Source organism: Alternaria alternata, assembly GCF_001642055.1.
Source record: "Alternaria alternata strain SRC1lrK2f unplaced genomic scaffold CC77scaffold_13, whole genome shotgun sequence".
Taxonomy (NCBI): Eukaryota; Fungi; Ascomycota; class Dothideomycetes; order Pleosporales; family Pleosporaceae; genus Alternaria; species Alternaria alternata.
Window position 1 is genome coordinate 181,838 of NW_017306202.1, and position 11,965 is coordinate 193,802.

At 51.7% G+C, this 11,965-nt stretch overlaps 5 protein-coding genes across 5 annotated transcripts; 1 reads left to right on the top strand and 4 right to left on the bottom strand.

Annotated features, from left to right (window-relative positions):
- Positions 1-3: 3 nt before the first annotated feature.
- Positions 4-687, bottom strand: CC77DRAFT_1009739 (hypothetical protein; the record flags this gene model as incomplete). Its single annotated transcript, XM_018523610.1, has 1 exon — positions 4-687. One exon carries the CDS (start codon positions 685-687, stop codon positions 4-6), a length of 684 nt encoding a protein of 227 aa, XP_018384649.1.
- Positions 688-1,048: 361 nt separating this feature from the next.
- CC77DRAFT_1021386 (mitochondrial hypoxia responsive domain-containing protein) lies at positions 1,049-2,662 on the bottom strand. The gene is made up of 4 exons (XM_018525253.1): positions 2,239-2,662; positions 2,035-2,186; positions 1,524-1,970; positions 1,049-1,465 (listed from the first exon to the last, which is right to left on the bottom strand). The coding sequence occupies exons 1-4, from the start codon at positions 2,277-2,279 to the stop codon at positions 1,314-1,316; spliced, it is 792 nt and encodes a 263-aa protein (XP_018384650.1). The 5' UTR covers positions 2,280-2,662; the 3' UTR covers positions 1,049-1,313.
- An 814-nt stretch (positions 2,663-3,476) lies between these two features.
- On the bottom strand, positions 3,477-6,774 carry CC77DRAFT_1072196 (ARM repeat-containing protein). Its single transcript, XM_018529154.1, has 5 exons — positions 6,025-6,774; positions 5,081-5,953; positions 4,399-5,028; positions 4,069-4,348; positions 3,477-4,018 (listed from the first exon to the last, which is right to left on the bottom strand). Exons 1-5 carry the CDS (start codon positions 6,295-6,297, stop codon positions 3,771-3,773), a joined length of 2,304 nt encoding a protein of 767 aa, XP_018384651.1. The 5' UTR covers positions 6,298-6,774; the 3' UTR covers positions 3,477-3,770.
- A 156-nt stretch (positions 6,775-6,930) lies between these two features.
- CC77DRAFT_1032017 (hypothetical protein) lies at positions 6,931-9,757 on the bottom strand (the record flags this gene model as incomplete). The annotated part of the gene is made up of 2 exons (XM_018526708.1): positions 6,931-9,518; positions 9,568-9,757. The coding sequence occupies 2 exons, from the start codon at positions 9,755-9,757 to the stop codon at positions 6,931-6,933; spliced, it is 2,778 nt and encodes a 925-aa protein (XP_018384652.1).
- Positions 9,758-9,958: 201 nt separating this feature from the next.
- CC77DRAFT_1021393 (TPT-domain-containing protein) lies at positions 9,959-11,963 on the top strand. Its single transcript, XM_018525254.1, has 2 exons — positions 9,959-10,598; positions 10,649-11,963. Exons 1-2 carry the CDS (start codon positions 10,233-10,235, stop codon positions 11,930-11,932), a joined length of 1,650 nt encoding a protein of 549 aa, XP_018384653.1. The 5' UTR covers positions 9,959-10,232; the 3' UTR covers positions 11,933-11,963.
- The last annotated feature ends 2 nt before the right edge of the window (positions 11,964-11,965 follow it).

The window sequence follows — 11,965 nt, forward strand, 5'->3', positions numbered from 1 at the left end:
CTTTCAGAACTTCCTATGTCCCTTTCCGCCACTCACCATGTCTCCGCTAATCTTGCTAATCTCCTCGCTATTCTTAACCCATGCCTTTGTCGCATCATCAAACACTCCGTCTCCAAATTTATTCTTGCACCACTCCAGCACCTTCTCCGCCTCGGCCCTTATCCTGTTCTCGATACCATCCTCATCATTTGCCCTGTCAATTTTCTTCTTGCTTCGATACTCTTCAACGGCGTCAATCAGACTCTTAGGCTCCTGGTCGCCGTAGACGAACTCGATGAGCGAAGCAGAGATGGAAGAGTTGCTGCCAACTTGCTTCGCGACTTCAGCATCCAGCTTCTGACCTTCTTCTTTGTGCTTGGGCTGGTAACCTTCACATGCGTCTGCCACGTCGCCCACCCATGCTCTTGCATTGTCAAAGTCGCCTTCCGCACGGTGCAAGATACCATGGAGCAACATTCCTTCCACAGCTGGCGGTGCCTGCATGTGCCGCACTAGGAAGTGTGCAGAGGGCAAATCGTGGTTCAGGATATGCAACAGTGTCTCGATAGTAGGATGGACGTGTAAGTCTGCGATGGTCGCTGTAAGTTGTGCATCTTGAGGTTTTTTGGGTGGATGAACAAGATTAGTGTTCGGTATGAGCGTCTGCGATATTGACTCCAGCGTTCGTGGTATATCCGATTGGCTCATATCTGTGTTGCTCGAACCGGGTAGAGCCGACTGCTTGACTCTAACCAGGGTACAAGGGTGAAAGTGAGGTTGAAGTAGTAGTAGTACTCGTAATCTCAGTAAAAGTAGAATCCCGGTAAGCAGTTACTTTTCACATGAAACGAGGAGTCCTACAGCATGTATGCACCTATTAGCTTCATCACGAAAGCATGTGACGTGCTTGATGCACCAACCCAGGAACGCAGACGTCATGATGGACCCTGAGAATTGATCGTGTGCAGGCTGTAGGGCTGGGCAAAACAAAATTCATAACACGCAAAAGTTACACAGAATTGCGCAAGTGTGATGAAACACCCCTCAGGCACAGTAACATGGCATGAAAACTGATTTCCATAGGTACGATAAAATGCGCTCATATCTGCATACAACGCGGACGCCGCTTCGCAATCCAGCCACCAGGACATGCCCTAATCATACAGACGTAATAGGTACAAGGAGAAGGGCCGCAGATTGATTTTTATCCAAACGCCAATAATGATGATGGAGCTCTTAAAAGACAAGGGATAGACCGAACCAGGGGCCGATCGGAAGAATGGAGGTATTCGAGGTCGTCGTGAGTCGGTGTGGGAAATGAGGTCAACCCATGCTTAAGCCTTGTTCTTCTTCTTCTGGTCTTCTTCTTTCTCGGCCTTCTCCTCCTTCTTGTCAGCAGCATGCTGATGCTGTTTCGCCTGGTGCTCTTTGCCTGCTGCAGCAGCCTTGCGCTCCTTCTCGCGTTGCTCTTCGGCCTCTACCATCTCTGCATTATTGAATTAGCTCGCTGTTTCCAATATACAATCCAATGAACGTGCACATACCTCTCCACTGGTCCTCGCCAGCGTATCTCTCGTGATGGATCTTCTTCTCAATAACATGCTTGTGTTCGGGATCATTCGGGTCAATAACCCTGATTGTCTCCCACCTTCCCTTGCCCTTCGCTGCATCCGCACCCTCAATCGCAAAGCTGCCTAGCAGCGCCGCCAGTGTGCCACCCTGTGCGTACATACGCGCCTGCACTAGCTTTTGTGATCCGCTCAGGTATGGGTTGCGGTTGACCATGTGCCATGAGCCAGCCATGGAGGCAATCCAGAAACCGAAGAGAAGTGGGTATCGGTTTTCGGTCGCCCAGTCTTTCGCACGCTCGAAAGCGGTTCTGTTCTGTTCGTAGAGGGCTTCGCGCTCCCTCTCGCGTTCAACTTGGCGCTTCTTTTCGGGTGTGTGTTCGATATCGTACGCTGCGGAGGCTCGATCGGCGGCAATGACAGCTGTGGGGTAGCATTGTTAGGATACGAGTTCTGGAGTCTTACAGTGTGGCGTGCGGGAACTCACCAACGAATGTTCCTGTTGAAGCGACCAAGAAAGCTCGGAACGGGACGGTGAGCGCTCTGAAGGAGTGGTATCTTCTACTCGCAGCCATGACACCAGCAGCGCCTACCGCCGTACCAATGATACCACCGATTGATCCGCCCTTGACTGTGGCACTTCAACTTGTCAGTACGACTTCCACAATTGCCGTTCATGCGTGAATCTTACTTGTAATGCGCCTCCTCCTCTTCCTTGGTAAGAACCTTCATTTTGTCTTAAGTGGAAATTGCTTTGACTTGGGGTGCAAGTGTGTTGGTTTGTCGTGAGAGTTTAGCGGCTGTTGAAAACTTGACGTTTGGTTACACCAGGTGTTGGGGAACTTGGATGAGTACGTGTACGGAGTCTGGAATTACATATAAAATATGACGGCGCATGCGGCGACTTAATAAAAGATAACGCAACGCTCAAAACTACACCATGGTGACGTCGCCGAACTTCCGGCGCCGCTAGACCCACGTTGACATGTGCGGGTTATGATGATGAGGTAAGTGCCTTCGGCAGGCCCTGCCTAGCCCTACATCCTCCAGGCTGGGCCGATTATCGTGCGCGCTGAGATCAGGTCACCGATGCATGATCGATTGAGCAAACCTTCTTTAGCGATTTAATCTGCTCTTGCTTCATCGCTCGCGTATTGGTACTGGATGAAGAATATTTGCCCCGTTACGGGATGCGTTTCCAGCGTCATGCGACCAATCATCACATGCTTCCATGTTCTTCCTCCAAGTATCTCCGAAAATGCATCATCCTACGCGTTACTTACTCACCCTTGACTCCAATATGCAAGTAGCCGCTAAGTAAGACTCTGTAAGCTTGTGAGCAATGCATCCCTGGTTTGCTCCTTGTCGGCAAGATGTCGCACGTCGCATGCTGTTCGGATTTTGCGCCGAAGCGGCATCTCCTCAGTTGCCGCTCGCCGCTCGCCGCTCGCACTGCTCACACCTTGCAGAGCTGCGGCCAACCTTCCTTCTCCTCAACACATGTTCGTCCGGCCTTTCCAGAACGTGGTACCTGATGCAAGGGCTCATAGTTCTTTGCAAAGCTCGAAATTTGTTCTACCGACACGTGCAAAACACCTTTCCGACCGTGTCCGAGTTGCCACCGAAACCCGCATGAACTCCACGATTCACCGAGCGGCTCCGCACATTGACCTTGACAACAAAATGAGTGGCAACTCCTGTTTTGAATGTTCATGTATCAGTTTCCGACAGCACGGTAATGCTAGTGACCCTTCCTGAGGCATCACAGTCAACATTAGAGGTGAGGTCTATTAAGCTTTCATTCCATCGAAGAGTGCATACATCAGATGGTAGCATTACCGTAACTGTATTACCGTTGAATCAGCCTGCTTCGGAAAGATGGATAAGTATGTAGGTACAATTCAGTTGACTGTTCACCATATCGTCTTCTCCAGCCTGTCCCACGCTAACGCTACCAAGTATTTCAGGCCCGATGAAAATGCTAGGATAAACAAGAAAGGATCTGTCGTAATAAGGTGTGCAGGAATCGATGTTATCCCAGCCAACTGTAGGAAATGCGTATTTTCGTCTTAAGCCAATGGTTTTCGACAATTTTTTCGACATTGATCTTAGCTTTTGGGCATATCCACGATACCTTTTACGAGATCGAGCGAGCGGTGCACTGGCTGATAATACCCAACGATACGCATGTGGACGAAGGCATGTGAATTGGAAAACATGCCTTCAACGGAAAGCGCCAAAACTGGGGCGCGGTGCGGGGTTGCTATAGCGGGGAAGCATACCTGCTGGAGGTCCTGGGCGCGTCGCAAGAGCAGGGTTACAGCAGAGCATGGCTACGCGAGATCCGTACTTAGAGCCGCGAAGAGAGACCATGTGCTTGCGAATGTGACCACCAACGAGTTCGCGATGTTGTGTGCCACTGTTTGTCAAGACATACTGTATGAGATAGTTGCCGAACTGATCACCAGCGACTTCGAAGAGTTAGCAACCATTCACACCGAGAGAGTAACCTGGAACCTACTGTCGATAAGGGGCATACGCGGACGATCAGGGCGAGCCTCGCATATGCGGTCCAGATACCGATCCAGGAATTCATTACCACCAATCTTGAGGCATTTCTCAATGACTTTGGAAGCGTACTGATCCATGCTATACTCTGTACTGAAACGGAGAATATGATCGATGGCACGACTACGGTCAGCAGGCGCGCCATGCTCACAGATATGCTGGATGCACCAGTTGCCAAATTGACCATGAGCGATGACATCGATACTTGCGAGCACTTCGTTGATGCAGGGACGCTATTTCGATTTAGTACTGATGGTAATACATGCTTAGTATCTCAACATACCTTGTCTTCCTCAAGACAGTTCTCGAAGATGTTCTGTACGACCAGACTACCTGTCTCACCCAATGCGACTTCATGCCACATGCCGCGCAGAGCCTCGTTGACATAACGCATGATCTGGGGTGGGGAGTCGCTCCAACGGAGTTCAAAGAGCTTCTGCCAGACATGGCATGCGTATCGGTGAATGACAGTCTCTGGAATGCGGCGAAGTAGCTCATGGACCATGGTTGCCTTGTACTCTTCCGGAACACAGTCGAAGGCCTTCTGGATGACATGGCAGCCGAACGCGTCCATGCTCAAAGCAAGAGTATTTCCGCGGATGGCTTGGGCGATAGCAATAACTTGCTCGTGCGTACCATGCTCAAAGCAGCGCTGTACCAGGAAGTTGCCGAAACGGTTAACCATTAGAGCGTAGGCTTGGGAGATGATGGCCTCCACGATCTCATATTTTTGCTCCGGTGTGCCTACTTTGAGCTTTTGTTGAAGGAAGATAGATGCTTGCTGGTCGTTGTTGCAGATGATCTTATCGACAATGTATTTCCAGTTGCAGCTCATATTGCGGTCCAATAGGCGACGATAATTCATCGGTTCAACTGAGGGGACGTACTGTGAAGTACCTGCCTCACTTTGGGTCTACGCCATATCAGTAAATACCAAGGTTCGATATGTCGTAGTGATGACTGACCTGGGAGTTCCATGGTGATGGCCCCATGCTGTTCTGGACGTTGAACTCATTTGCGTCAGGCGATAATCTGCTGGCCATGGTGCCAATCGGAGCTGGATGGCCTGTGGGATACATGGGTGGCATAGCGTACTGGTTGTAGCCTGAATCGAAGGCTGAACTAGGTCGGCTAGGTGGGTTACTCAATCCGTTGCCCATGCCAACACCCATACTGTTGTTGAAGCTATTGCCGATGCCGATGGAATTCGGCATGCCGTTACCCATGCCAGCATTGAAGCTGGTGGACATACCATTGCTGCGGAAGCTCTGGTCGAGAGGGAAGTGTGTAGGTTCATTCAAGAAACCGTTGCGACGATAGCCTGACTGTGGGGGTTGTGGTCGGGGCTGGACCTGAGGTTGCGTCTGGGCCTGATATGGGGGTCCGAAGCTATTACTGTCGGTGTAGGCCGGACGAGCAGCTTCATTGCCCCAGCCGTAGTTGCTCCTGGTAGAGGCATTAAACTTGTTCTGCAAACTCGTGAGAGTCTGCTCAGTGACATCGCCCGGGTAGCTGTAATCAGCCTCAGACGATTGGCTCAGGTGCTCCATGGTTGACCGGGCTACATGGTGACTGTGTATCTCCTGGTTGACGCGGTTGACTTCGTTGCGAGCCTCCTGTAATTCCAGCTTCAGCTTCTGCAATTCGCTGGCCTCGACGAGGACAATGGAGCTGTCCATCTCGGTAGGTGGGGTAGATGTGAACTCGTCCGTCGCCGGCGTAATGGGAATGGATCCACTGGACGAGCTGTATGGGTCTTGCGGAGGAGAGCGACCGTTCAGCCGCTGTAGGAGCGAGTCCATGACAGCCGACTCTTCGTGAGCTTCCATCTTGGGCTTCTGTATAGGTCAGTTTGGGCGCTATAGAAGATGGTGACGGTGAGCCTATAATAGACGCTAGTTTGACTGACCTTATAGCCGTCGAACGAGCTGTGCTGTTGCAGCGGAATTTGGTTGCCCAGGGTAGAAGGACCGAGTGGTCGCTTCATGCCCTGTGTATTGCATGTCAACGGTGAGCCAAAAGCACGCTGGAAGGCAAATGGGTATTGGTTCAGGCTCATGCTGCCTACCGCCTGGCCCAGTACCTCTGGCGAAGTGTCAATCCTAAGGTCTCCGGCCATGGCGAATCGATTGGGGCCCTTGCGGGGTGTAGGAGAACCGTCGGAAGTTATGTTGAAGCTCATGGTAGTAGAGCTTGGAAGTGTGGGTAGATGGTTTGGATCCGGGAGGCAGCAGTTATCTCCAAGCTATATGGTGAAGACTGCAGTTCCGAAGGCGGTTTGAAACAAATCTGGGGTTATTGGGCAAATGTGCAGATAATATGCAGGACGAAGGCTCAGCGCAGCTCGTTTGGCGACGTATATAGCCAAAGTAGATGCAGAAGCGACGAGAGAACAGCTCAAATGCACATAAATCAGAAGATCGCAGAAGGTGTCGTCGTGAGGAAAGAACGACAGCAGAGTAGAAGGAAGAGACTGAAGCGAAGTCAAGAGGAGTCGGAGTAGTGGGGTGACAGCAATGGAAACTTCTCAGCAGACTAGGTGAGCGCAACTAGAGGGAGGCGCGTCGCGTCGGGACGTTCCGCATTCGTCTTCACCAGCAAACGGAAAGAGCATCGTGCCCGAAAAGACTGATTCCGCACAGAATACGAAAGGTTCGACTGTCGGGACTGAATCAGATCTACCTACTTCCTGAGACATTGCGCTCACCGTAGCCCTAGAGTACAGAATATGCACCTCACAAGCCCAACGAGAGATGTTGAGCCTTTGCTACCCGCAACCAGATACTGCCTCTTTAGGCTTGGATCCCTGTATCGCTCATTCGCTTTCTATGATACTACTTGGAGTGACCTCCCAGTCAGAGTCAAAGAAGCCCATGGCTAACACGCCCTCGATACCTTTCCACTTTGCGCTTTCACCGAAGACCACAAAATCAGGCTGTCCGACACCCGTCAGCATCGGGACAATCCGAGACGCTTGTCGTAACCCCTCATCATCCGCACCCCAAACGACAAGCTCAAGACGCTCGCCTGCAAGTGGTCGCAAGAATGCAGCAGCTCTAGCTTCCTGGCCGTATCGATGTGCCTGTCCCCGGTAACCCCGTATGGTGATCCCGGACTTTCCGACGTGGATTGGGAAATCCGTCTGACTAGCCTCGAGACTGGAGCCGGTTGCTAAAGTGATGATGTTGCCAGTGAGGTTCGGAGAAGGAGGATCTAATGCGGAGGAAAGAATGTAAGTGTTTGCTTGGAAATACTGGTGTAAATTGCGTGAAACCTGCAACGCAAGGCGAGATGAATTAGCAGAGCCTGGGTGCTGGATGACGAATGGCCCGTGGGTACGAAGGATAGCGGTCATAGAGCCCAGCTGTCGACCAGTCCTCTCAGGTCGCGTGGAGTCTGTAGTACGTGTGCCGATGGTCCAGCCATCATCTGACTTGTAAACACTGATGGGAGAGACAGTCGCCGCTATTGTCTCAGCTAGACTCAAGTCCTTCCCATCGATTGTGACCGACTCCCTCCAGATAGTGGGATTAAACTCAAGACTTCGGACATTGGACGTCTTGATAACGTGCCCTCGAACACCAACCTTGCCATAGCGTCCTGGATCCTCTAACTGTTTTACCTGAATCCCATTCTTACTACCCATGTCTCCAGGATCGCCGATCAAGATGAGGAAATGCTCCATCTTCCGCGGCAGAGTATCGTCGTTCTTTGTCTGGGTATAATAGAAGTCTACTAACTCGGGTGTTGTCATGACACCATCCCACCAGTGATTTTGTCCTGCCACTTCGTTGTATCTGGCTTTGGCTCCAGTGACACCAGGGCTAACTCCAGTGCGGAATAACTGTTCTGCCAGTAGGCGGGAATTATATGCTGGAACATTGTCGTCAATTTCACCATGCTGTTGTTGAACGGGTATGCCATGCGCGTTGGGCATAAGCATCTCATGACGATAGCTGTTGATGGATGCACTGACGACCGCTGTGCGACCAGGATCTGCAGCTTGCCACAGGTGATATGGCACGTACATCTGGATACTGGCGTAACCGGAGACTGGTGCTGCAGCGAGCACTTTGTCAGGTCTATGAGTAAGGGCAAACCAAGTACCCTGTCCGCCATTGGAATGTCCTGAGACTATCCAACGGTTCGTATCAACATCGTAGCCTGTCCAGCGATTGTTGTCGATCCAGTCTGGAATTGCCGCAATTGCCGCTTCAACGTCGGCGAAACCCCAGTTGTGCCAGTCGTCACCGGACCACGGTGTGACACCAGTAGGAAACAGTACCCAAGCACAGAGGTCAGAAACCGGATCCAGGGCGCCAGTAACCATAGGGTTGTCAGCCTCGAGGCCTGCTCCGTGGAGTTGCAGCAATACGGGTAGTTTTAATTGTCCTGATGGGCATGTTGCATTTTTTGCTGGGGGTCGAAGCATGGCGTACGAAGCCATGCCACCAGGGTGGAGGAATGTGACCTTGTGGGGTCTGTAAAGACCGATATGGTTCAGAGTTTGGGACGCACGCAGGATGTTTTGGCGCGTACCACCAACTGTCTTATATGTAATATCGTAATCCACAGATGAAGTGTTGCTACCATGGAGAGTGATATTGAAGGCGATGGATTTCGTTTGACCAGGAACAATAATGTTGGACATATGCGAGTCACGCGACGTGTTAGGATTTCCCTGGTCAGCAATATCAGTATCTTTGCGTAACAATGACTGCGCGCCCATTGCCAACTCCGCGAAAGAGACATAAAGGCTCACACTTGAGTGCTGAATGCTCAGGATTTCAATTTCCTCTTCCCCGGTATTTCTCAAGTACACTGATCCAATTGACGAGGCAGGCTTTCCGTCGACGACATCGGACACTAGAATACCAGGTTTTGCAAGCTCCAAAGATCCTATGGCCTTTTGCACGTCAACAACAACATCAATGGTAGGCTCCAGAATACCACCAAAAGCTCTCACGTCGCGAGCTAGACGAATGTCAATTCTGTGCGAGCCAGGTTGGAGATGCAGAACAGGAGGCGCCTTGCGATAAGTATAGAAATCTCCCCCAAAGTAGTGCTGGTCATCCACCCAGAATTCCAGAATAGTATCTGTGTGTAAGACTAGGTGTTGAGTCTCGTTGCCGCCGACGTGAAGTTCGCCACGAGCCCAGGCCTGATATTGCACGGCAGCCCATCCATATACGACCTTCAGGAAGTCCCAGTCAACGTTTGAATAGGCCACACTCAAGGAGGCGTTGGCCGACGTAGCATCGCTCATGGTCCTCACGGCTTGGGTGACATTCCACGATGCGGTTCCGTTAGTGGGCAATGAGCTTCGGAATGTTGCTTTGGGGTCATATTGGAGGTTTCTGAAGCCGCCATAGTACTCGAGTGGATCTGCGCCCCATGTCGCCTCTACAAAATGTCGGTATATCGTCTCCAGGCTACGTGGGCGATGACGTACCTCGAGTTCCCATCTGAAAAGGCCCCAGGACGTGCCATGTATCGCTGAAGGAAAACAAGGAGACACTCTCCTGTCGGCTTGCTAGTGGGGTCACGAGCGGCTCATGTTCCGTAGCACGACCCAATTGCAGCAGGAACAGGAAAGTACAGAGTAGGTGCGGCAGCGACGGCCGGCTCATCGGAACGAACATGTTCTGGTGTATACAGAGGCTCGATACATGACGAGAGGGAGAGATGGCGCTTTTGAAAAGCAACGTTATCGCGGCAGAAGATCTCTACCGGACATAGCAGGTGGTGAAGGGTTCATGGACAGAGCTTGGCTGACGATGGCCGGTGGTTTGGAATCCCTGTCGCCTCCTGCCCTAGCTATCAGATCCGAACCGCCTCCGGAACGCGTATGTCACTAACCAGACAATTCTCCGCTAATTACGGATCCATTGCGACGCTTGCCTTCAACACCACGCTTCTTGGAATAATCCTTCGCGACGATCCACGGTACCCCTCCATCGCTACCGCTGCTTGTGCCACCATTGTGCTCGTATATGTAGCAGGAGTGCGCCACGGTTCCGCGCATATAGTACAAGTCGCCTGCAGCATCGGTTCCCTCCCCATGGCGTAGCGAATACATCTACGACACCCCCAACCACCTTGCATCCCGCAGTCGTCATGACGCCTCCGTTGGCGCGGGACCCGAGTCCCAACGCTACCTTCAAGTTTCCCGCTTTCCAGCCCGATCTACTGCCCACGCCCGAGGAAGACCACATATACGGTCACACGTCGTCGCGCTCTGCCAGTCCTAGCCATGCAGCGCAGACGAATGGCAGTACGATACCAGGCGACAGGTGGCATCCGCGCAAAGAGGCTAGGTTCGGGGGCATCAACGGCTCAGCGTCGACCTCTTCAAACAGACATGGACGACAGAAGAGCCTGTCAGAAGCCTTCAGGACTATACGGACGCGAAAGGGCAGTGTCAGCCAGAATGCGCATGAACTTGCAGACGCGCTCAAGGCCCCACTATCGCCAAAGCTCATTGTAGGTCGCGATACGCATGGTTTGCTATGGCCTATGGCTAACAGGCGCAGGTGCTCTGCGGTGTGTGGTACATGACCTCCATCTTCACCAACATGTCTTCCAAGGCCATCCTGACCGCCCTACCGAAGCCCATTACCCTCACGACCGTCCAATTCGCTTTCGTATCCGGTTGGTGCTTGATACTCGCCATGTTCGCTAGGAAATACCCACGCCTAAAACAGACGATGCCTTTCCTGAAGTACGGCATTCGTACCCCATCCAAGGAGCTGATCATGGCGACGCTGCCCTTGACATGCTTCCAGATCGGCGGACACATTCTGAGCGCCGATGCTACGTCAAGGATACCTGTTTCGTTGGTACACACTATCAAGGGACTTTCGCCGCTCCTGACGGTCATGGCATACAGCATCTTCTTCAAGATCCAGTACTCGCTACCCACATACCTTTCTCTCATCCCACTCACCCTAGGAGTCATACTGGCATGCTCGGCCGATTTCAATGCAAATCTGATCGGCCTGATGTCCGCCTTTGCCAGCGCCATCCTCTTCGTCGTTCAGAACATCGTCTCCAAACAAATCTTCAACGACGCCGCAGCTGCTGAGAAAGACGGCCTGCCGCCGAACAAGTTCACCAAACCAGATAAACTAAACCTCCTCTGTTATTCCTCTGGCCTAGCCTTTCTCTTTACTCTTCCACTTTGGCTTTGGTCCGAAGGGTTTACTCTTATCTTTGACTTTCTGCATGACGCTTCTATCGAGCTATCAGACCACCCTGAAGCTTTAGATCACGGGCGTCTGCTACTCGAGTTTCTTTTCAACGGCACTTTCCATTTTGGACAGAACATTGTAGCCTTTGTTTTGCTATCTATGGTGTCACCAGTTACTTACTCGGTTGCCAGCTTAATCAAGCGCGTCTTTGTCATTGTGTTCGCTGTTGTCTGGTTCGGCAAACCCATGACAAAAGTCCAAGCGTTTGGTTTTGTGCTCACATTCGTGGGTCTATATCTCTACGACCGCACGCACGACGCCGCGAAAGCAGATAAACGCGCAAAGGCCCTGCAGTCCAAGAACAGCGGTTCCCTACTCCCATTGGCCACAGATGTCAAGTCACGACCAGTCTACACTGCCAGTCCATCATCCATACCGGATACTGGAGCGTATCCAATGCCCGGTTTTCACGAATCAAGAGAAGAGAAAAGACATGATGATTCTGGTAGTTCGGGCTATCGTAGGACGTCTGAACAGGGCTCGCATTACCTGCCCCCAGGGACCAAAGCGGAGGATACTTGGCGGCCTAACGACATGAATGGAAGAAGGGGTATAGGCGTTTCATGAGCATTTACGAATCTATTTGTTACATTCTGATGA